This window comes from Dasypus novemcinctus, chromosome 27, assembly GCF_030445035.2.
Source record: "Dasypus novemcinctus isolate mDasNov1 chromosome 27, mDasNov1.1.hap2, whole genome shotgun sequence".
NCBI classification, from domain to species: Eukaryota; Metazoa; Chordata; class Mammalia; order Cingulata; family Dasypodidae; genus Dasypus; species Dasypus novemcinctus.
In genome coordinates this window covers 20610581-20636714 of record NC_080699.1, presented here as the reverse complement: position 1 = coordinate 20636714, position 26134 = coordinate 20610581, and the positions used below count along the sequence as shown (strand labels likewise).

Genomic DNA, 26134 nt, shown 5'->3' with positions numbered 1-26134 from the left:
CTCTGAGGATTTTATTAGAAATACACAGAATTTTTTAATTACTTTAAGGGAAAATAAAAAATTGCAGAATATTAAACCTTCCAACATTACAAAGTGGTATAGCTCTTCATTCATTCTGGTCTATTTAAAATGTCTTTAAAAGAGTTTCAAAATGCCACCATAATTTAGTCTTTCTGAAGATTAGACTTAGTAGTCTAGGATCACAATGTGTGTGATAGTCTTCATTTGCTGAACTGATTATATTGTCAATTCATTTAAAAACTTTTGCTTATAAGCTTGGATTTGAAATCATTTGAAAGTTTTTGGTTTTGATGAAGTCCCATTTATCTAATTTTTTTTCATTTTTTGCTTGTTCCTTGGTAAAATGAAATAAAACATTGTCTAACACACCCACATACACACAATATGTCCCTATCTAGGTTTTATTCACTTTTATCAGACACTTCACAGCTTTAGTTGTAATTGTGAAAGGGAGTCTGTTTTTCTATTGTATTTTCTAGTCAAATTACTACTGGTATATAGAGAAATGCTATTGATTTTTACAAGTTTATTTTGTATCCAGCTCCTTTCTGACTCTCTTAATGCTAACAATTCACTAACTCCATTTGATTTTCTACACAGACAATCACAACAACTGCAAAAAGTAAAATAAAATAAAGAAGAAAGGGGAGCAGATATGGCTCAAGCCTTTGAGTGCCTGCTTCTCACATGGGAGGTCCCAGGTTCAGTTCCCATTGCCTCCTAAGAACAAGGAAAAACAACAAGGAGACAGGCGAGAAGGCCAACTGAAGGGATCCGATGTGGCTCAGTGGTTGAGCACCAGCTTCCCACATACAAGGTTCCTGGTATAATCCCAGCCCCAGTACTTCAAAAGAACAAAAAAAGAAAGAAAAGAAAAAAAAAAAAAAAGAACATTTTTGTGTTTGTACTATTATCCACAAATACAAGAATGTTCTTCTACAAACCAGAACAAATGTACATCACTACTACAAGGTGATAAGAATATGGTGATGCATGGCAAAGTACAATTAATGTAACTTATGGACTATGGCTAACAGCAATATTATAATATTCTTGCATCAGTGTCAAAGAAGGAACTATGTCAACACTAATGGTCAATAATAGGGGGGCATGTGATTTTTTTTTTCTTGAGTAAGGAAAATGTTCAAAGATTTCCTGGTGTGATGACTACACAATTCTGTGATGAAACTGAGAGCCATTGAGTGTACACTTTAGATAGGACTGTGTAACAGTGAGCCATGTGATGGAAGATGGACTGTGGTTAATGGTATAAATATGAGTGTTCTCTCATGATCTACAACAAATATACTATACACGGTGTTAATAATAGGGAGAATATGGAAAAAATATATCAAATGTACACTATGGACCAAAGTTAGTGGTAATAGTCTGATGATTTTCTTTTATAATCTGTAACAAATGATCCACAACAATGTAAGTTGTTGGCTGAGGAGTGAGGTATGGGAATTCTGTACATTATACATGATTGTTTTGTAAGCTCACATCTTCTCCAATTAAAAATTTAGTTAAAAATAATAATTTTTTAAAAAGGCAAAAAAAGGGCAGTTTGTTCCTCCCCTTATAATTCTCATACCTCTGATTTATTTTTGAAAGTTTTTTATTTTATTATCCAGCTCTTCTAAAATTATGTTAAATGTTAGTTCATATGATGGTAGGTAACACCCTTCTCTTGTTACTGAACTTGAAAGTATTTAAGTTTCCATTTATTGAACTTTAAGGATAAATACATTTTGAAATACAGGAAATGCTTTTTAGCAACTACATTTTGTTGGTCCTGAGATTTTATGTTCAATCCATTAAGATATAAATTATACTGAAAGATATTTCTCTCTGGGGCCATCTTTGTAATCCTGAATTAACTCATTCACACCCGTGGCTAATGGTCAAGGTATGTTCTAAAACATGTGAGAGGCTAGCAATCACTGGTCTAAGCTCTTGTTATCAAGTGGGCCTGATCGTAAGATTGCCTATGAGGCTTCTGAAAAACTATACCCCTGGGTCATACATTTAGTCATGAAGACTCAGAAGATTGGGGCTGAGGCCTAAAAATCTGTATTCTTAGAAAAGTTTGGCAGGGCAGGTGCTTCTAACAATCAAAAGGTTTTGGAAATCACTGTTTTGAGTTAAATAAAAAAGAAGTTTTAAACTCTCTAGCATTAAAAGTTTTAAGAAGTGACCTCTAAGGTTAGTCATTTCTAAATTAGAAGTTAACATGTTTAGGAGTCTTAAGGAAAATGTGGAAGTGTGAGCAATGCAGGAAGAGGAAAAGTATTAGTAAAGAGCAAGAACTGAGAGAAAGAATGGTCAGCTTCTAAAAATAAAAGTAGTCAGTCTCATTAAAACACTGAGTACAAAAGAGGGAGTGGCAGACTAGAGAGTTAAAAAGAGGCCATGCATGAAGTTACCTTAAGAAGATGGACTTTACCCCAAAAGTAAGGAGATGCCATGGAAGGGTTAAAATTCATACTGTAGAAGGATTGATTTAGTGACAATGGAAGAAATTAACTGAAGAGGAAACAGAATGGAAGACAAAGTTTTCAACCTTGAGGTGACTATTATAATCCAGAGTATGAATATTGATGGTTTGAACTATGATACAATAGGGAAAGAAAAGACTATTTGACATAGGTAAGAGGAACATAGAGGTGAACTCAAAAGAACATAGCGATAGCAGGCTGGCAGGTGCAAAGGAAGAGGAAGAGAAAATGCACTCATAAGTATTCTCTGAGTGATACATTTTGGATTCAATATATTTAGCTATAATATATTTAGGTAGAATCACAAATTTTTACATTTTATGCAAAACTGTCAGAAATGTTAAATAATATTGATGATGGCACATAAATACTCAAACCCATAGTAAGCAAACACAACTAGGGACAGGTTCATCTCATAGTATGTCACATTCCTTGTCATTTCAGTTTTGGTCTGCCTTAAACTTACCCATCTTCTTGCAACACTGGAATACCTCCACGAGGTCCTCACACCCTAAAATACCAAATAATCCAACCAGGACACCAACAGAGACTGACCTGAGAATAAAGGAGATCATGCAGAAGCTAGACCAGCTGATCCCGCCCAGACCTTTCGCCCACCTCAACTCCACCACCAGTGCAGTGCACAGCAGAGCCTCCATCCTCAACCCCCGAGACCCCTACTGCAGGGGGGAGCAGCTCGACGTCCTGCTGGAGGTGAGGGACCACTTGGGACGCAGGAAGGACTACGGCGGGGATTTCCTCAGGGCCAGGATGTCTTCCCCAGCCCTGCAGGCAGGCGCTTCAGGAAAGGTGACAGACTTCAACAACGGCACCTACCTGGTCAGCTTCACTCTGTTCTGGGAGGGCCGGGTCTCTCTGTCTGTCCTGCTCATTCACCCCAGCGAAGGGGCGTCAGCCCTCTGGAGGGCGAGGAACCAAGGCTATGACAGGGTTATTTATAAAGGTCAGTTTGTTAATGGCACATCCCATGTCCTCACTGAATGTGGCCCGGCCCTAAACACGAGTGCTGAGCTGTGCCAGTACCTGGACCCTCGAGACCAAGAAGCCTTCTACTGCGTGAGGCCTCAGAACATACCCTGTGATGCTCTGACCCACATGAGCACGAGGAACAAAGACATCTCCTATCTTACCGTCGAGGAAAAAAGCCTTTTCCAAAGGTAAGTACACCTTTAGATATAGTGAGAATGTCCACAAGCAGAACTACGTTCCCATTTTAATTAATATGGAGCATAACCCCCTCAAATGCCTCCTGTACTCAGGGTCCAGATTAGATTTATGGCATCTTCATAGGACCCCTGCTCATGACTCCCACAGCCAAGGTTGGCATTTTCACTGAATTGTTCAGTAAAAGAAGCTGCGCAAGATGAAACTCTATAATATACGTGCCTGTACTTCAACATGATGACTAGTGTCTGCAGATTACTTATGTCTTTTATTGTAGATAAGTTTTACACAGTATTCCCCATAGAGAAATACTCTGCTGTGTTAAGAGATGTTACACCAAAAACAGATTCCTTGAGCAGTGAATGGTAGTATCCATCCTCATTTACCCCATCATATCACTTTCTGTAGATTCTGCTTCTTAAATATCTTTTGTAACCATCCGTTTCTCTTCAGCCCTCATGTTACTATCCAAGTTCAGGCCACCATCATCTCATCTAGTCTCCTTGTATCATCTTCCTAACTGGTTTACCTCTTGCCAGTTGTGCCCTCTGTAATTCATTCTCCACACTGCACCCCAACTGTGTAGTCTTTACTAAAAGCTAACTTCTCCTGGTCATCTCTGGTTGACCTCATGATCAGGTATTCCTGAGTAAATACTACTCAGGTTGGAGGAGTTCTTTAGATTCCCCAAGGCTCCTAGAAGCCCATGGCTGGACAGATCTCCACAAAGTGGGTTGTAAGCTTGGTTCTCGTATCAACATGGCCACATCAACCGCATGCCTTTCTCTCCTTGTTTACAAACAAAATGCTCACATCCTGGTCTCCATGTTCTCTGCTAAGCAGGAAAACACTTTTTTATTCACAATAACTACTAGAGTCTCTTCAGGGTCATTTAGAGGATTCACAAAAGGTAACTATCCTACCTCTGGTCAACACAAATCATAGAATCCATGGATCTTTCTCTTGCCAAGCCCCAAGAACACCTATCAGTTCTGCTCCTTTGCTATCTTTCAGTAAGCCACAAAGGCTCAGTCCCCTTCCTTTTCCCTTGCCACTGCCCCCCACCCCCACCGATCCATTTTATTCCTAAGGACTCACTATTCTGGAGCCTGACTACTGAGTGGAATGCTACAGCTTCAGCAATCCCCTTGGCAGTTTTCAGAGTCAAGCTCACAGTTGTTTTCCCTTGAGGTTTCAAAATATATTTAATTGCTAATAGGATATAAAGAGTGGATACAAAGCATGGGGGAAAAAATAATATGCATTGCAGAATTTTATCTAGTTACCCAAGTTTTGTTTCCTGATCCACAGTCCCTGACTCCTTCTGAAATAAGTAAAAGCACAGTTGCATGTCTGTTTCTTCTGTTCTATGTCTGATGGTGCAGCTCACCTAATCTCCTCCTAGCCAGTAACCATCCCTAAGTCCTAGTAGGGATGAAAGACATGCTGGTTCTTTCTGGAGACAGAAAATCAGATACCAACTTACATCTGTGTTACTTGGCACCTGGACCCGCATTCCCTCCTTAACCCCTTTCTGCCTTTACATTCACACTTACAAAGGTAAGGGCTGTGAAGCAGGAGAGTCAGACAGGCTTTCATTCATTGGAGGAAAGAAATCCAACGTGGGTGCTTATTCATGCATCATATTGAACCCTGCTCACTGCCAGCACTTTGGTGGATGTTAGAGAGACAGCAGTAGACCAGACAAATGCATTGCCTTCCTTCAGGAAGCTTACAATTTTCAGAAAGCAAGTTTCCAGAAAAATTGAAGGTAAACATCATAGGAAACATGGAACAAGAGAGAAGCAGAAGGGAGCAGATGTAGATCAGTGGTCGAGTGCCTGCCTCTCATGTACAAGGTCCCAGATTCTATCCCCATAACTCCTAAAATTAAAAAATAAGAGAGAGAGAGAAGCAAAGGCACCATGATAAGAGATCTTCACATCACAGTAAGGAGTACGGACTCTGAAGGTAAACGATGAGGTGACAACCAAGGATTTTAGGCAGTGAGGCAGTTGCATTTGTATTTAGAAAGGGGGGCTTGGCAGTTGGGCTGAAGAATTTAAGGGGACTAAACTAAAACAGGTAGTCGATTAGAAAAATTAAGTGTGAACTTAACTGGTGATGTGGAAGCAGAAAGAGGAAACAGAACTCAAAGATTAGATAAATAGTTTGAATATAAAATTCCAGGGCACTTTGATTGCATGTGGCAGATGAATAGCACTACCCTGGACTTTAGAAGCTCTCAGCAGGTTGAACTGTCTTCCCAAATCCTAATTTGTTTACAGTACCCAATATATCTTAGATTTACAGCAACAATAATAGTTTTCAACTGGAGAAAACTTAAAAAATTCATCCTTTGCTCACAGGTGTTTCATGTTACCTGTATTGTATGGACAGACAGGAGGCTAATTTATTGTCCTATTTTTTGAAGGTCCAATGTGGGAGTTGAAATGCTGAAAGGTCTTAAAGACATTGATGTCTCTGGATGTAACAGTAAGTCTGTTCTGTCCTGCAATGTTGCTTGGCATGGGTCTCTTATGGGATCACTTACACAGAGGAATGCTTATCAGGACCAACCCTAGCAATCGTGGTTGTCCTGGAGCAAAATTCCTAGCAGCTGTCAATGGTGTTATTCACCTTGGATTTTAAAGCGAGAAATCAATTCCAGGAAATTATTTCAAATTCTGTTTGTAATAGATTTCATCTCAATTTATCCAAAGGGGAAAATATGATTATACTACTTTAACTATTAAATCTGGGAGCCCATCTCTTAGAGCCAATACTGAGACATGGAGCAATTCTCTTTGAAGAATATCCACAACTTCAAAGTAGGAACATTTTAATTTTGGCTTCCTATTTCCCTGTTGGCATAACAGTGATTTGACCATTATGGAGCTGGTTAAGTGGACTCTAAGGTTGTTGCTTTTAAAACTGATGCTGCAGCTTAAAGTCCACATCTTGTAGCTTTATCTGAATTTTTAAAGCATTAGCAAGATTATCATGATCTTTGTTCAATAGACCAATGGGAGTGGCACATGGTGGAATGAAGCAAAAGATGAGGGCTTGAGAGAGAAGAAGAAACTAGGTCATATAGTTTCTCAAATGCAATGCTGAGGATTCAAGTGTTTATCGAGAAGGCTTGTGAAAGCCGCGGAAACCAACTGAGAAAGAGAGTGATATGATCCACTCTGTGCTTTAAAAAGCTAATTCAGAATTTAACAAAATACGTGTGATCTATAGGAAGAATTTAAAATGTGACTAAGGGATATAAAATAAAAACTAAATAAAGAGAAAAAAATACCCTGGTCTCTGGATGGGATTGCTTGATATTGAAAAGATGTCAGTTATGTTTGTTTTAGCTTTCTATTGCTGCTATAACAAACTACAACAAACTTGGCAGCTTAAAGCATCAAAAATTGGGACTTCTGGGAAGATGGAGGATTAGAGAGTTAGGGAACTCTCTTCTCTCCCAGAAAAACAATTAGAGGTCAGGCGGAAAGTGCCTGGAACAACTGTTTTAGGGCCCTGGAAGCCAGAAGAGAACTTTTAAGATTGAGAACAAGACAAAGATGCCCACTGTCACCACTATTATTCAATATTGTGCTAGAAGTTCTAATTAGGACAATTAAGCAAGAAAAAGAAAAAGAAATTGAAATTAGAAAACAGAAAGTAAAACTCTTATTATTCACAGATGATATTATCCTACATTTAGAAAATTCCAAAATATTAATATCTATGGCAAAGCTACTAGAGCTAATAACTGAGTTCAGCAGGATACAAGATCAACATACAAAAATCAGTACTGTTTCTATATATTAGCAATGAACAATCTAAGGAGGAAATCAAGGGAAAAAATTCCATTTACAACAGCAACTAGGAGAGTCAAATATCTAGGAATTAATTTAACCAGGATATAAAAGAACTGTATTCAGAAAAAAACAAAATATTCCTAAAATAAATCAAAGAAGTCCTAAACAAATGGAAGGGCATTCCATATCCATGGATTGGAAGACTAAATATCATGAAGATTTCAATTCTACCCAAACTGGTTTATAGACTCAACACAATCCCAATCAAATTCAAGAGCTTATTTTACAGAAATAGAAAAGGCAATTACCAAATTTATCTAGAAGGGAAAGGGGCACAAATAGTAAAAAAAAGCCTAAAAAAGAAGAGTGAAGTCAGAAGACTCTCAGTTCCTGACCTTAAAGCAAATGCCAAAGCTACAGTGGTACTGGCATAAAGATAGACACATTGATCATTGGAATCAAAATCAGAGTTCAGAAATAGACTCTCACTTCTACGGTCAATTGATTTTTTATAAGACTTTGAAGTCCACTGTACTAGGACAGAACAGTCTCTTCAACAAATGGTGCTGGGAGAACTGGATATCCATAACCAATAGAATGAAAGAGGACTCCTACTTCACTCCCTATATAAAAAATTAACTCAAAATGTATCAAAGACCTAAACATAAAAGCCAGGCATAAAAGTCCTAGAAGATAATGTAAGAAAGCATCTTCAAGATTTGGAGGTAGGAGGTGAGTTCTTATACCTCACACCCAAAATGCAAACAATGAAAGGAAAAATAGATAAATAGGACCTCCTAAAAATTAAACACTTTTGTACTTCAAAGAACTTTGTCAAAAGAGTGAAAAAGCAGCCTACTCAATGGGAGAAAATATTTGGAAATCACATATCCGATAAGGGTTTAATATCCATGATATATAAAGAGATTCTACAACTCAACATAAAGACAAATGACTTGATCAAAAAATGGGCAAAAGATGTAAACAGACATTTCTCCAAAGAGGAAATACAAATGGTGAGGGGGGAAAAAAAAAACACATGAAAAGATGTTCAACATCACTAGTTATTAGGGCAATGTAAACCAAAACTATGAGATATCACTTCATACCTATTAGAATAGCCACTATTTAAAAAAACAGAACACTACAAATTTTGGAGAGGATGTGGAGAAACAGGAATGTTCATTCAGAGTTAATGGGAATGTAGAACGGTGCAGTTGATTTGGAAGACAATTTGGCAGTTCCTAAGGAGGTTAAAATAGATCTGCCATGTGATCTGGCAATTGCACTATGAGGTATATACCAAGAACTGAAAGCAGAGAGAGGATCAGACATCTGCACACCAATGTATATTCAGCATTATTCACAGTTGCTAAAAGATAGAAACCTAGGTGTCCATCAGCCAATGAATGGATAAACAAATTGTGGTGTATACATACAATGGAATATTATTTAGTAGTAAGAAGAAATGAAGTTGTGAGGCATATGACAACATGGATGAGCCTTGAAGACCTTATGTTGAGTGAAACAAGTAAGACACAAAAAGACAAATATTCTATGATTTCACTAATATGAACTGATATAATGAGCAAACTAATGGAGTAAACAGCTAGAATATAGGTCACCAGAAGATAGAAGTAGAATAGAAGATGGAAAGATGAGGATTAATTTTGCAGAATTTGTAAAATGGTAGTTTGTAAATGTTTGGAAGTGGATAAAAGCAATGATAGTGCATTTTAGTGATTGTAATTAGCAGCACTAATATATGGGTAGGATAGTGGTTGAAAAGGAAAGTTTAAGATGCTGTATATCACTAGAAGGAAAGCTAAAAGATGAACCATGGGGCCATATAGCAGAGCAAACCCTCGTATGGACTATGAATATGGTTAATAGCACATATATAAGAATGTTTTTATCTGAAACAGAAAAAAATGCATGTTAATGTTACAAGATGTTAATAATGGTGATTTTTTGGCAAAAATACAACTAAAGCAAACTATGAATGTAGAGAATAATAATATATTAATATTCTTCCATCAATGGTTAAAAAAGGAATTATGCTAATTGAATGAAACCAGACATAGAGTGATACAAAATGTTTGACTACATCTATACAAAATGTACATACAAATAAAAGTATAGAGATGGAAATAGATGAGCAGTTATATGTGGCAGGGGAAGGACAGAGGGATTGAAAGGTGACTACTAAGGGGTAGGGTTTTTTTCCTTTTGGAGTAATGAAAGTGTTCTGCTATTGATTGCAGTGATAAATGCACAAATCTATGAATCTATCAAAAGCCATTGGTTGTACAGTTTAGATGGAGTGTATGGTTTGTGAATAAGTTTCAATAAAATTGATTTTAAAAAACATCAGAAAATTACAAGCTTACACTTGTGTAGATCAGAAGTCTGATATAGGTCTCAATGAACTGAAAAATTGAAGGTGTCATCAGGGCTGTATTCCTTTCTGAAGACTGGAGAGGAAAATCCATTTCCTTACCTTTTCCAGCATCTAAAGATGACCCATATTCCTTGTAGCACCCTTCCTTCATCTTCAAAGCCAGTAACAGCAGCTCACGTTGTCATGTCACATCTCTCTGACCCACTCTTCTGCCTTCCTCTTTCACATTTAAGGACTCATGTGATTAGGTTGGTCATGCAGATAATCCAGAATAATCTCCCCATCCTAATGTCCATATCCTTAATCACATCTGGTAAATCCCTTTACCAAGGAAGGTAAATATTCACAGGTTCTGGGATTAGGACATGGACATCTTTGGAGAGGTCATTAGTGTGCCTACTGTTGCAGCAAAGCCAGGAATTCTGAACCTCAGAAAGACCCAAAACTGGCTCTCAGGAGAAGTGGAGGAACAGATATATTACACGCAGGCCTAGAGGAGAGTCAATCTCCAAATTCTGAGCCCTGTTTTTCAGTATTCATAGGTTTATATAGGATTTCAGGTGGAATCAGCATAACTTTTGCTCATTGGCTAATGCGTTGCTAGGCAAAATTTTGCAAGCAGGGTTATAGAAGCAGAATGCAGCTGCAAGGTTGTAAGCTGATTTACAGAAGCAGAGGGGGGAGTTGCTCATTTGATATCTTTCTTCTAGACTGTGTTTTCACAGGCTGATTTACAGAAACAAGGGGCAGGAGTTATTCATTTGATATTCTGCAAGGCTATGCCCTCACAGGCCAATTCACAGAAGCGGGGGCAGGAGTGACTTGTTAGATATTTTTTGCAAGGTTATGCTTTTTATTTCTCAACAATTCCCCTCTTTAACGCCCTTATAATTTTTATAGGGCGTTACTTGAGCTAAGTGGAAAAACAACTTAAAGGTAGTAAAGCATTTTACAAAACACAAGTATGTTATTAAGAGTAGTGTCCTTTTAGCTACACTCCAGTCTCTGGGAGCTGTAGCTGCCAGTCCAGTCCCAAACAGCAAGCTGAGCAGTCCGAAGAGGAGTAGGAGCCAAAGGGAACAGGAGTTCATCTAGTCAGGTGATAGCAATTCTCGGTGGCTCTGGGTAATTCAGATTTTCAAGAGGTAGTTGGGTAAAGGGTGAGTTGCCCATTGTCTTGTTTTTCATTGGAGTGTGATGAATCCGAGAGCCAATACCTGAAACTTTGAGAGCAGTGGGGGTTACAAGATTAACAGTATGTGAGCCCATCCAGGTAGATTGGAGGGGCTCTTTTTTCAATTTTTACCCAAATTAGGTTTCCAGACAAGTGGGTGTATTGGGTGGCCAAATGGGATGGGATCCCAAGACAGGACCATTTTGTATATTTGGGCCAGGATTTTTTCCAAGTGCTGGAGGACAGACTCCTAGCCAGTTTTTCCTAGGTGCCAGAGATTTCCCTTGACGGTTTGAATAATTGGTGGTGGTTGTTTAAACAGAACTTCAAAAGGTGAAAAGCCTGAGGGTACAGTCTGACTTTAAGAAGGGCTAATGGGAGTAGATTTACTCATGGGAGGCCAGTTTTTAATTTTTTTACAGACCTTGGCTAGGGTGGTTTTGAGGGTTTGATTTATGCGTTTTACTTTCCCTGTGCTTTGGGGCCAAATGCTGTGTGAAGTTTTTACCTAATTCCTAACATTATGCTAGCTCTTGGATGACAGCTGACACAAAACCTGGGCCATTGTTGCTGCTTATGGATAAAGGTATCCCATGCCGGGGAACTATTTCTCAGAGCAAAGCTTTAGTTACTTTTCTTTTTTTTCAGTGTGGGTGGGAAAGGCCTTGACCTAGTCCGAGGAGGTGCACATTATTACTAATAAGTACCTATACCTTCGACTTGGTTTTATTTCTGTAAAGTCCATTGTTAAGTTTTTAAAAGGGGCGGTCCCTGTGTGTTGAATGCCAGCCGGGGCCTGGGGATATTGGGAGCGGTTGTTTTTTTAGCGCAGATTTGGCATTGGCTCCTAACCATGGTGCAAAGCGAGCTCATCTGGGTAATGTAGTAATATTTTCTGAGCAGGGCTTTTAAAGCAGTTTTGTGTGTTTTTTTAAATGGGTGAGCTGGTGGTATTGTTGAACAAGGGTGTAGACAGCCCCCTCTGGGACGAAGACATGGCTATGCGGGAGTAGCCAGTTTTCCTCTGGGTTCTGGTGTCTTTCTTTTCCTTTGCCCACTCGTTTCTCCTGGGTATAGTTTAGTTTTTTTAAAAAGGACACGTGAGGTACCAGTGGTGGGGTTGCAGTTTGAGGGCCTTTTGGGTTGCCCGTCGAGCTGCTAGTGTATTTCCTTTAGTAACTGCATCCGTTTTCTTCTGATGTTTCTGATAGTGTATGACGGTGACCCTACTTGGCTGCCAGACCGCCTTCAGTAGTTGAAAGACTTTTTTTGCCTGCAGTTAGGAGTCCCCTCTCCTCATAAACTGCTCCATGGATATGAACAGTGGTGAATGCATACCTAGAATTAGTATAAATGTTTACTGTTTGCCTGGTGGCCAGTTGTAGGGTTTGAATTAGTGCCCAGAGTTTTGCTTGCTATACAGACTACCTTTCAGGTAGGGGAGCTGGTTTTATTACTTATTTAGCTGTGGTGACTGTGTATTTAGTAAGCCTCTTTTCATTTCTGACAAAACTGCTGCCGTTTGTGAATAGGGTTTGATTTGGGCAAGAAAGTGACCCATCCTGGAGGTTGGGGCAGCGGATATACACCTTTTTGTCATGTCTGCACAGCTGTGTTCATGAGTTCCCTTTTTGGTCAGAAGGAAAATGGCAGGATTTAGGGAAAGAGGTAGGGGAGTTTTTTGAAGCTCTGCGGGAGCTGAGTCCAAATTAATTGAGTCCTTTTTTTTTTTTCTTCTTTTTTTTTTTTTGAGTCTTGGGATTCTCTCATTTAAAAGCAAATAGTGACTGACTCTGGGAAACTACCTGCAGGCAAAAAAAAAGCATCCTTTAAACCCAGACACATAAACAAGGTGGCCCCAGGAGGTACTGGCAGCAGCCGGGAGTTTCAGGGTGAAATATTCCCTTTCTGGGGTAGCCTTTCTCAATTGGTTGGGTCTGGATTTTTAAGGCTGCTGCTAATAGGGAGACCTGCTGTTTTATTTGCTTTTTTGCTTCCCACTCAGCAGTTTTTCCCAACTGGCGAATACTTTGTTTGCATCTTTGAGGAGCTGGGAGATGTTTATCTCTGTGAACCTGTTTAGCTTCTGAAGTTTTTGTTTGATGTCCAGTGCCACCTGGACTACGAAAGCTGTGTTTTGACCATTTTCTGGCTTTCTGGGGTTTCTGGGTTGAAGGGGGTGTAAATCTTGAAGGCTTTTCAAAGTTTCTTATAAAAATTTCCCAGAGGTTTTTCAGGCTTTTGAGTGATGGAGGCCATGTTGGACCTGTCTGTGGGCCACCTTGCTCCTTCCCATACTCCTCTGAGGAGGGCTTTTTTTTTTTAAAGATTTATTTATTTATTTCTCTCCCCCCCACCCCCACCCCAGTTGTCTGTTCTCTGTGTCTATTTGCTGCATCTTCTTTGTCCGCTTCTGTTGTTGTCAGCAGCACAGGAATCTGTATTTCTTTTTGTTGCATCGTCTTGTGTCAGCTCTCCGTGTGTGCGGCGCCATTCCTGGGCAGGCTGAGCTTTCTTTCGTGCTGGGCGGCTCTCCTTACGGGGTGCACTCCTTGCGCATGGGGCTCCCCTACACTGGGGACACCCCTGCGTGGCATGGCAGGAGGAGGGCTTCTTGATGCTGCTGAAGGGAAGCCTGTTCCTGATCTGTGTTAAAGTCCCAGGCCAGTGGAGCTTTCAGTGCTGTTTCTCGGGCGCATTCCTCTGGCTCTAAGATAACTGCGGGGGCTGTTGTTGCAACCACTTTTTGGCTTCCATGAGGATTCGGTGCCTCTACTCCATATTGAACAGGGTTAGGAGGAGCTCGCGGTAATCATCCCAAGTGGGATGATGGGATTGGAAAATGGACTCCACGAGGTTGATAAGAGCCTGAGGCTTTTCTGAATATGAAGGGGTGTGGTGCTTTCAGTTTAAGAGATCTGCAGGTGTGAAAGGTTGATAAAGCAGGATTGGTTCCCAGGTTGGGCTGTTTACCTGCACTGATCTGGGCTGGACCCTGTGTTTCATGGAGGGCATCTGAATCACAAGTTGTGCTGGCTGGAGTCTTTTTGCAAAGGGGTTTCAGCATCCCCATGGGTGGGGCTGGTGGGCCCAGGGAGAGTGAAAGTGGAGGAGTTTCTGGGAGATCTGCTTGTGGATCTCCGGGGCAGGGAGATGTCCTGGAATGGCTGGAACATAAGGCGGGGGTAGTGGGTTTTCTTCCAGAGATTTTGTAGAATAATAGGTTTTCGAGTTTCGGCAATTTTAGTTAGTAGGACCCTATTCTGACCCTTCCTTTCAACATAGAATCTAACCTAAGGAGGCAGGGTTTGGGCAATTTTTAACCAGGAATCGATGTAGAGAAATTGATCAGGGTGGCTGGGGGTCTCAGTGACTGCCTGCCAAACTGCACAAACTTTGTCCACCTCTAGGGTTCTCTCTGAGGGCTAATTAACACTAAACTAGGCCACTCTACTTTACACAGAGTCTGGAGAGTTCTGAGGGACATATGAACATTATAATCCCCAGAAAAGCCTTTCTTGAAGTTTTTTTAACATACATTCTAAGACTGTGAGTTTGAACTGTGATAATCCCATCCCTGAACCGGTGTCACAGGACAAAGGAGGGGGCCTCTCACAAGGCTACTCAGATGCCCATCTGTCCATGTCTCTCGTAAGAACTTAGGCTTGTCTTAGCTAAGGCATCTGTGTAGAGTCCAGATTAACTGTTATGCTGTATGACGTAGCCACAGAGTGCGGGTTGGGGCCCACTTGGACTCTGTTGCACAGGCCGTGGAGCCACAAACTGGATCAGCAGAGGCAAGCCTCTGCAGTCCCCATTCATTGACTCAATCACTCAGAGATTACACAGTCCCACCCAAGGGACTGCCCTATCCTGCAATCTCAAATCTCGACTTTTTGGGAAGGTGATCAGTCTCCCCTTCTGTCCAGAGATGGGCCTGACTGGGACTCAGAACCCCGGGGCTTTACCTTTCCAACATCTCCTGATGTTCAATCCACCTCTCCACCAAGTCAGGCCAGAGTGGAGGATGTGGCCCACAGGATCCTTTCCCCAAAGAAGGCCCTGTCAAGGGGTAGGTGGCGCCACCTTGTCTGTGTGTAGATCTCCGCTGGCCATGCCGTCCAGGCCCAAACCAGAGGCTAAAAGGGCCAGGCGCAAAGGTTGGGTTTCCCAGCCAGGGAATCAAATGTTGCATTAAAGCCAGGAGTTCTGGACTGCAGAAAGACCCAAAACTGGCTCTCAGAAGTGGAGGAACAGATTTATTATGCACGGAACCAGAGGAAAGTCAATCTCCAAATTCTGAGCCCCATTTTTCAGTTTTCTTAGGTTTGTATAGGATTTCAGGTGGGGTCAGCATAACTTTTGCTCATTGGCTAACACTTTACTAGGTGAAATTTTGTAAGCAGGGGTGGATTACAGAGGCAGAATGCAGCTGCAAGGTTGTGGGCTGATTTACAGAAGAGGGGCGGCGGGGGAGTCACTCATTTGATTTTTCTTCTAGGCCATGTTTTCACAGGCTGATTTACAGAAACAGGGGCAGGAGTTTTTCATTTGATATTCTCCTGTGAGGTCATGCCCTCACAGGCTGATCCACAGAAGTGGGGGCAGGAGTGATTTGTGAGATATTTTTGCAAGGCTATGCTTTTTATTTCTCAACACTACCACTATCTCTAAACTAATCAATAAGTATAATGGAATCCTAATACCATTACCCACATACTGTTAAAAATGCTCAGGCTTATTCTAAATTCTGAAGTAAAATAAACAGGCAAGAGTAACCATAAGATAATTTGTTAGACATTTAGAATAGACCTGTAGAACAAACTAATGACTCCTGGCAAAAGGAATACTCTGATACATAAATATTATACAAGATATGGCTTACGATAATAAACTCAAATGCTATCTTCTCACCAAGGATGCCTGTACATGTGAGGATGAGGGATATTTGATAAGCAAAGTTTTTAAGTCTCCAGGATCATGGTATTCAAGTATCCAGAGTGTGATATTACCAAACCTCATAGAATCCCAATTGCACTGAAGTTCTAACATAATTAATTTATAGGATTATGAAAATTCCCTTTAGCAAGCCACATCACCAGGACTTAATGACTGGATTCCAGGTGCAATTTCCAATTCTGCCACCAACAGAATATGACACTTTGTCCACAGCTCACATAATTAAGAATAGACCTCATACCTATGCAAACACACTGTAACCAAGTAATATGACTATTCTGTGGACTTAGGCAACCAGAGACTACAAGGCCCAGGAGAGACTAAGCACGGAGGGAGAAGCAAAGACTGTTGGTTCTCCCAATATCCATTCCTAATAGTTATTCCTCTTTAGTATAAAATGCCATCATTTTAGCTGGGCCCATGACCACCCAGCTAACAGTCACAGCTTTCCAGGCAGTGTGGTGGCCATGACTAGATGCTTGCCAGGAATGCAGGGGGAAGTGATATGAGAAGCTTCTGTCATGCCTTTAAAAGCATAACATCACACCTTCCTTTCCTCATCTCTCCTTCCTACTGGCTGAAATGTAGAGGTAATGGTGAGAGATGAAAGAACCATGTGACCGTGAGATTGGAAACGTATGTTGAGAATGGCAGAGCTCCAAGACAGAAGGAACTGGAGTTTCTGACACCAAGCCAGAGCATAGCAGCCCTGGTCTGATCACTGCAGGGCTGTTATGTGAAAGAGAAATAAACCCATATCTTTTAAGGCCACTGTTATTTTCAGCATTCAAATGTGTTTTGTATCTAATACAAGATGTAGTATCAGTCTAGGAGCACTGGTTTAGGAGCCTAAATACAAGGCACAGTGGGGAGGAACACAACAGGTGAGAAATCTGATGATTTTGTTATGTCATGGCAAAACCTTGGAAGATTGACCATGTGCCAACAGGGCCTTTAACTCTAGTAGAACTTAATGGAAAATCTCAGGGTACTGTTTTGTGTTGGCTGCTTCATGTTACTTTCAGCAAAGTCCTATTTTTTTTAAAAAAGATTAATTCATGCTAGATATTTTATATTATTTGAAGTTTTAAAAATACATATATATTTTATTTTTAAAAAACATGGAAAATTGTGATGATTCCTTCATTAATGGTAGAAAAGCAAGTTATTTGATGCGAGGACACCATCTAGCAAGCCATTAATTTTATTAAGGTTAGAAACAAAGGCCTAAGTTACCACAAAATCAGTAAGCATGGCAAATAATTTTTAAAATAGACTATGAAGATTTAGCTAATGACCAGATTTTGGAGAAAAGGAACAGGGAAGAGTCAAAATGACTCAAAATTTCTCAAAAGAATGAGTAGACATGCCTAAAACAGAGCTGGAAATCAAAAAATGGGATGGGAAGGAAGTAGGAAATAAGATTTAGAGAAAGAAAGGAAAAGATCAGAAAAGGGAAAGATGAAGAAAGAAGGCTGGATATTTCCAAAATAACTTATGCCAATAAAATCACTTACTACAGCCTGTCTATTTCCAGGGAGTGAAAAAAAAAAAGAGAAATGCCAAATCGGAATGGAGATTCCTGTCCCTGGTGGTTATACTTTAAAAGGAAAGTGGTTGACAACATTTTGTGATCATATTCAGTTCAACACAAGTAAGATAAATGAATGCTTGAAAGGAAAACTCATTTACCTCCTGGGGGACTCGACGCTACGTCAGTGGATCTACTACTTACCCAAAGTCGTAAAAAGTATGTAGTTATTTTATATTCTTTTAGAAACTCAGGCTGATTTATAAGGAATTTTTAAAGAAGTCTCTACTCTTTGGGCAGCATTTTGGTTTTGTTTACAACTTCATTCATCCTCTGAATTTGAACCTTTTTATTTAAAATGTATTTTCTTCCCTCTTTCATAAGAAAGTTGTTCCTCTATAAATTTCAATGAAAAGTTTACATTTTAATTGACATTTAACAAATATGAACTGTGCTCTACCCTAGAGGGCAGAAATGTTTCAGTCAGAAATAATCTGAGTCAGTGGCTATTTAAATGATTAGAATTTGCTTCTAAAACTATTCATCATTGCCCTCTAGTTAAAAGATCTTTTTTTTTTTTTTATCAGCACTAAAATTTTTTGATCTTCATGGAACGGGAGTGTTTAAGAAACATTTGCTTCTGGATGCAGAAAGACATACTCAGATTCAGTGGAAAAAGCATAGCTATCCTTTTGTCACTGTTCAGCTCTACTCTATAATAGATGAGGATTATATCCCTCGAGAAATTGACCGGATACCAGGTGACAAAAACACAGCCATAGTCATCACCCTCGGCCAGCACTTCAGACCCTTCCCCATTGACATTTTCATTCGTAGGGTCATCAATGTCCGGAAGGCTATTGAACGGCTATTCTTAAGAAGCCCAGCCACTAAAGTGGTCATTAAGACAGAAAACATCAGAGAAATGAACATAGATACAGAGAGGTTTGGAGACTTCCATGGCTACCTTCAGTATCTTACCATGAACGACATTTTCCAAGATCTCAACGTGGGTGTCATCGATGCCTGGGACATGACCATTGCATATGGCACCAATAATGTCCACCCACCCGATCATGTGGTCGGACAGCAGATTAATATGTTCTTAAACTACTTGTGCTAAATGATGAATTATAGAACATCACCAGGAACTGTCTCTCCAAACAAATAAGAAGTTTTCATTGTTTTAGGGACAAAAAAAATAGAATACAGAGGACTCTATCTGAGCAGGTCATTTAAGAACAATGACAACCAAGAGAGGGCAGAAAGTGAAGTGAGCCAGACCTGAAGGATGATCGTGCCATGCCTGGAGCTTGTCTATATGTGATAATGTTCCTATTTTTTTAAGCATTGGGTCACAGTTTCTATCACTTGATACATTTTGGGTAAAAGAGATAATGTAAAACCTAACTTTTTTCTGTAAAGTCTCAGATTGTAAATGTTTTAGGCTTACGAGCCATACCTTCTCCATCACAGCTGCTCAGTTCCACGACTGAAATGTGATAGCAGTGCTAGAGAATGCGTATGGTTATGTTACAATAAAGCCTTATGTAAGACACTGAAATTTGAATCTCATATGATTGTCATATGTCAGGGAACATTCTTCATTTACAACTTTTTTTAAAATGGAAAAACCATTCATAGCTCACAGATCCTAAAATTAGGCAGTGGGCTTCATTTGGCCCATAAGTCAGAGTTTGTCAATGTCTGGTTTAAAGCAAGAACTTACCAGCAGACATCACTTACTGGATGAAACAACAAGCATTTCTTACTAAGGTCAGGAACAAAACATGGGTGCTCAGTACCACTTCTTTTGAACAAAGTACTGGCAGTCCTAACTAAAACCAATGGAAAAAAATGAGAGCCATACATGTCAGAAAGGAACATAAGTAAATGTTCCAGGTTATTTGATCATTCTCTTAAAAAAATTAAGAGTCTAAACAGAAATATTTTAAAGAAAAAAATAATTTAGAAGGTGCCTATGGTGATTTGAAACTATAAGAACCAAAAAAAAATGATGTTCTTAAAGTAAATCTTTTACTGTGTATGTAGACCCATTGTAAATAGCATCTTTTGATGAGGCCACTTCAGTTAAGGGGTGACCCACCTCATTCCATATAGCTTTTAATCCTTTTACTGGAGTTCTTTATAAATGAGGTGAACACAGAGCGAGAAAACCATGGAAGCAAGATGCTGAAGGCAACGAAACTGGAAGAGAAGGGAGAGACTACCACGTGGCAGATGACCCAAGGATTACTGGCATTCAGTCTTCAGGAAGAAAGCATCACTCTGAAGATGGCTTGATTTGGACATTCTCACCTCCTCAAACTATAAGCTAATAAATTCCCCTTGTTAAGCTAACCCATTTCATGGTATCCGCTTTCTTTTTTTTTTTTTTTGTCTTTATTTTTTTAAGGTATCTGCTTTCAACAGCCTAGCAAACTAAAATAGTGCCCTAACGTAAGTGCAGCATACAAAAATCAATAACTTATCTCATGGAAGCCATAGTCAAATAGACAACACAATTAAAACTTTATACTATCTCCACATGGAAACCATGCACATCTTTTGTTATATTTAATCCTAGAAATTTGATACTTTGTAACCAATTGTAAATATATCTTTTTAAATCTTTAGCAACGTAAAATATGCTATATGTTTAGAAATGTGAACAAAACTTAAAAATAAATCTCAGCAAACTATTAAAAATAAGTAATGCCAGAGTAGTTAAATAGTTAGTAAGAAATATAAGAAAAAATATGCAAGATCTCTATGCCAAATACCATAAAATTTTAATGAGAGAAATTTCAGAAGACCGAAGAGGAGATATAAATACTATAGCCACAAATTGAAAGACTAGACTTGTTGACTTGATATAATTCCCATCAAAAACTAAAGAGAGAAGAACCTGCAAGATAGCGGTGGAGTAAGGAGCTCCTAGAGTCAGCTGCTGCTACAGGGCAGTTAGTAAACACCCAGAGCTATCTGAACCTAACTGAAGCACCTGTTTGGGGGCTTCAGAGGGCCAGAAGAACATCCTGCAACATTCTTGAAGGAATAGAAGGAGACTGCCCATTTGCAGAGAAAACTCATAAGCAGAGCACTCCACGCCCTGGGGGCTGGTGCCCATCCTCCACAGGAGGCACAAGCTGTCTCTGGAGCTGTTCCGCAGCTAGAATTGAAAGCTCCACTTCCCAAAAACAGGGGAGGAAGAGAAGGTTGGGCACCAATTTCAGCTACTGATGACTAAATTCAGCAGGCTAAATTATAATTCTGAGAACAATTAAAGTTTGAGCCTATCCAAGTCAGAAAGAGGCTGAGAGCCACCACCTTAACTCCACACCTGGCACAAGGGGAAGAGGGGCGGACTGAAAATCTCTATGCTGGTGGAGACCAGCTTCTTTGCATCCAGGTCAGATTGCAGCTCTAGTCTAGGTCCCAGTGCCAGCTCCAACAGGGAGGAGGTTATGGGGACCTGCGCCAGCCTCTCCGGGAAATTGCCAGCCAGGCTGTGGAGGCCAGTGATTGACCTACTCTTGTGATGCAAGCTGCCCCAGGAGCTATTCTGTGGCTGGAGTTGGAAGTTCCATTTCCCAGGAACAGGGGAGGAAGAGACAGTTGGCTGCCAATTTTGGCTACTCATTGGTGGACTCGGCTGGCTAGGATATAGCCCTGGGAATAGCTGGGGTATGAATCAGCCTAGATTTGGAGGGAGGCCGGTGACTGCTGTTTTGACTCCGCGCCCAACATGAGGGAAAGCCAGGACTGAAAATACAGTGACAGTAGGAACTGCACCAAGATTGGCCTGCAGCTGTAGGCTGGCCTTCAGCCCCACCTCAGGCAGGGAGGAGGCTGGCGGGCCCTGCACCAGCCTATCCAGGTAATTGTAGGTAACTTTGTCTGGCATAGATTGAAAATCAGAAGTCTACCTGGGCAACTGCGGTCATCTCAGACCTGCACTGCATAGATTGTTGCCCACACCTGCAGCTTCATTTCCGCCCCAGGCAGAGGAGAAAGAAGCATGAAGCTTCATTAGTCTCTATAGGCAACTACAGTCTAGGCCTGCATGACTTGGATTATTCCACACAGCTGTGATTCTGTCCCTACCCCTGGCAAAGGAGAAAGTAGGAAGATGCTTCATTGGTCCCTGGTGCAATGAGGGCACCTTGAGCCTCCACAGCTTACAGCACCAACTATATGCTTGGCTCCCACTGCAAAACCAGCAACGGAGAAAGGCCAGGAAGCCCTAAACTAAAGAAAAAAACTGCACCCAGAAAAAATACTCTAGTAAACCAGATGTGAAGACACCAAAAAAATTACAATCCACACCAAGAAACAGGAAACCATGGCCCAGTTAAAGGAATAAGATAAGCCTCCAGATGGCATAAAGCAGTTGAGACAACTAATCATAGATCTTCAAACAAATCTCCTTAATAAATTCAATGAGATGGCTAAAGAGATTAAGGATATTAACAAGACACTGGATGAGCACAAAGAAGAATTTGAAAGCATACATAGAAAAATAGCAGATCTTATGGAAATGAAGGGTGCAATCAATGAAATTTTAAAAACATTGGAATCATATAATAGCAGATTTGAGGAGTCAGAAGAAATTATTGGTGAGCTTGAAGAAATGGCTTCTGAAAGTGAATATGCAAAAGAAAAGATGAAGAAAAGAATGGAAAAAATTGAACAAGTTCTTAGGGAACTAAATGACAGAAAAAGGCATGCAAACATACATGTAATGGGTGTCCCGGAAGGAGAAGAAAAGGGAAAAGGGGTAGAAGGAATATTTGGAAAAAAATGGTAGAAAATTTCCCAATCCTATTGAAGGACATAGATATCCATGTTCAAGAAGCACAACATACTCCCATTCGAAAAAATCCAGACAGACCAACTCTGAGACACACACTTATCAGAATGTCAAATGCCAAAGACAAAGAGAGAATTCTGAGAACAGCAAGAGAAAAGCAATGCATAACATATAAGGAATACCCAGTAAGATTAAGTGCTGATTTCTCACCAGAAACCATGGAGGCAAGAAGACAGTGGTCTGATATATTTAAGATACTACAAGAGAAAAACTTTCAGGCAAGAATCTTATATCTAGCAAGACTGTCTTTCAAAAATGAGGGCGAACTTAGAATATTCACAGATAAACAAAAACTGAGAGAATTTCTAAGCAAGAGACCAGATTTTCAAGAACTACTAAAGGGTGTGCTAGAGCCTCAAAAGAAAAGACAGGAGATAGAGGCCTGGAAGAGAGTCTAAAAAGAAGATTATATCAATAAAAGTAACTAAAAGTGTCAAAAGAGTGGTGAAAATAAAATATGACAGATAAAACTCATATAGTCAGGAATAAACTTAACCAACAACGTAAAGCACTTGTATTCAGAAAACTGCAACTCAATGTTAAAAGAAATTTTTAAAAGTCCTAAATAACTGAAAGAACATTCCATGCTCATGGATTGGAAGACTAAATATCATTAAGATGTCAATTCTTCCCAAATTGATATACAGATTCAATGCAATCCCAATAAAAATTCCACCAGCATTAAAGAAAAATTGAAAACACGATCACCAAATTTATTTGGAAGGATAAGGTTTCCTGAATTGCCAGAAACATTTTAAAAAGGAAAAGCGAACCCTCATTGCCAGACTTTAAATCATGTTATCTAGCTATAGTGGTAAAAACAGCATGGTACTGGCCTAAAGACAGACACAATAGACCAATGGAACTAAATTTATGGTTCAGAAGCAGACTCTCACATGTATGGTCAAGTGATTTTTGACTAGGCTGTCAAACTCATACAACTTGGGCAGAACAATCCATTCAACAAATGATGCTGAAAGAATTGGATCTCCATAGCCAAAGGAAGGAAAGAGGACCCCTATCTCACACCTTATCAAAAATTAACTCAAAATGGATCAAAAACCTAAAAATAAAAGCAAGAACCATAAAACTTCTAGAAGAAATTGTAGGAAGATATCAAGACCTGCTGGTAGGTGGTAGATTCTTAAAGGAGATAAGAGGAGGACTGAGATGGACTTCTGTATGTAGAAGGTTTAATTAGCTTTGTTGTAAAAGTGTGGAAATGTATAGAGTGGATGGTAACATATAGTGAGTAACACCTAGTTTATAAATGGAGATGTGACTGAAAATGGTAGTCTAGGAATGTAAATGCCAGTTGACAAAATGCTAGAGAATAATCTAGGAACTGAATAGCACAGTAAACCAAGAGGTGGATGAGAATTGTGGTTGATGGTACAGATGCAAAAGTGTCCTTTGTGAGCTAGAGCAAATGTATAGCACTACTGCAGGGTGTTGGGAATGTGAAGAAGCATGGGAAAAATACAATGGAGTGACCTATGAACTGTGGTTAGTAGTAATAATATAATATTCTTGCACCTATGGGAAGATGTACTGTGTTGATAATGAGGCAATATGGAAAATGTGAGCTAAGTGTACATATGGACATGGTAACAATCAGATGATATTATCTTATTTGTAGCAGATGTTCCAGCACAGTGAGGTATGTTAATAGAGGGGTGTTATTGGGGAGTTCTGCACATGTACATGATTGTTTTGTAAGATTACAACCTTTGTTATAAAAAATATATTTTAAAAATATTATAGGGTGGGTTGGGAGAAAAACACACCAAATGTAAGATAAGGTCTATGATTAGTAGTAAGATTTTTACAATATTCTTTCATAATTTGTAATAAACATCTCACAACAATGCAAGGTTTTGGTGGAGGGTTGATATATGGGACCCCTGTGTGATGTTACGCATGTTTGCTTTGTAAGTTCACAACTTTTACTATAGAGTTAATTGTTTATGTGTGTTCATATATAAATGATATAAAGATAATAATAGGGTTGGCTGGGGAAAAATATTTTGGTTAGTAGTAATATTTTGACAATGTTCTTCATCATTAGTTAAAAAGGTTTAACAACAATGAAAGTTATTGGTGGTAGGATGAGTTATGAGAGTCCTGTATGATTTTATATATGTTTTGTAAGCTCAAAACTATTATTACACATTTATTGTTTATGTATGTTTATGTATGAGTGATATACTTTAATAAACTAATTTTAAAAAAACTAAAGAGAGCGCATGTGTGTACAAATGTGTAATTTGACCATACGATTCTAAAATTTCTAAGGAATGGTAAAGGACCAAAAATAATCAAGACACTTCTGAAAAACTTACTCTTTCAAACCTCAAGACTTCTTTTAAAACTGTAGAATTAAGGCAGTGTAGTACTATTGGTGCAAAGATAAACCAGAGACCAATGAAACAGAACAGAGGGAATAGAAAGTGTCCCTGTATATAGGGGCACTTCATTTATGACAAGTGGAGCACTGCAGAGCAGTGAGGAAAGACAACCATTTCCGTGGGACAAAAATGAAATAAAATTTGACCCCTATATCATACTATTCATAAGAAAATAGGCCAGGAAGATCATAGACTTAATATGAAAAACAAAGCAATAAAGTGTCTAGAAGAATGAGACTCATCCTAGGTAAAGAGCTTTTTTTTTTCCATATCTAAGCTTTCAAGGATCCTACATGGTCCTGCTGTACATGACTCGTATGCAGCTCTTGCCACCCGCTACTCACCACCTGAGTTCAACAACACCTGAACTAGCAAGAAGGTAAGTCCATTGCCCACACACTTGCATGCCATGGTAATGGCACAACACCTATAAAAGCTTCTAAATGCTTGCTCTCAATTTTCATACTTACCACGGACCAGAAAAACACAGTTCACAAACTAGCACAGGTCCTCAGACCATAGCTTGAGTAGTATGGTAATAAAACAGTTCTTCAATTGTTGAAGATGATATAGAAAAATACCGTCATGAATTCAAGGTAGAGTACATTTTCTTACACCAAATTCCAATAGCATGAATCATAAGGGAAAATACTAGTGAGTGTTAGTACCTTGAAATTAGGGCCTGCTTATAAAAAGATATCATTAAAAGAGGGAACACATAAATTAAAAACTGTGAATACACATTTGCAATACTTGTAAAGAATAACGTATTCTTTCTTTTTCCTACTTGCAGACTGACAACTCAAAGTCCAGACTCATAAATTGAACTATATTTTTTAAAAGACATTTTACATGCCCCCAAATTATAAGCAAAGTCAAAGGATAAATGATAAATAGAGAAAGAATGGTTGCAATTTATATCCTATGCAATTAACTAATGTACCTATTATATAAAAAGCTTTTAAAATTTGAGGAGAAAAAGATCCAGGTTGAAAAACTGGCAAAAGATACAGCAGGTAGTTTAGTAGAAGAAATGAAAATGGCCCTTAAACATAAAAAAAGAAATGCAACTACACTGAGGAAAATTAACTACTCTGAAAACACTCTTTTTTATAATACTGGCAAAAGTCCAAAAGTTTGAAAACATGCTATGATGAAGCTATGGGGCAACAAGGCACTCTCAAACACTATTGATGGGCATTCAAAATGAAGGAAAAGCTGGCAATATTTAGAAAACCTACATCTATACCTTCAACCCAGCATTCTGAAAAG

General features: G+C 39.4%; 1 protein-coding gene across 2 annotated transcripts in view; it reads left to right on the top strand.

The window, feature by feature from the left end:
- LOC131272928 (NXPE family member 1-like) overlaps positions 1–24686 on the top strand; it is a 36943-nt gene extending 12257 nt beyond the window's left edge. For both annotated transcript variants that reach the window (XM_071212335.1, XM_058289070.2), the window contains 4 exons: positions 2964–3697; positions 6139–6200; positions 17588–17800; positions 18169–24686. In XM_071212335.1, the coding sequence (XP_071068436.1) occupies positions 2964–3697; positions 6139–6200; positions 17588–17800; positions 18169–18704 (1545 nt within the window). In that variant the 3' untranslated portion in view covers positions 18705–24686. The remainder of the gene's footprint in view (positions 1–2963; positions 3698–6138; positions 6201–17587; positions 17801–18168) is intronic.
- The last annotated feature ends 1448 nt before the right edge of the window (positions 24687–26134 follow it).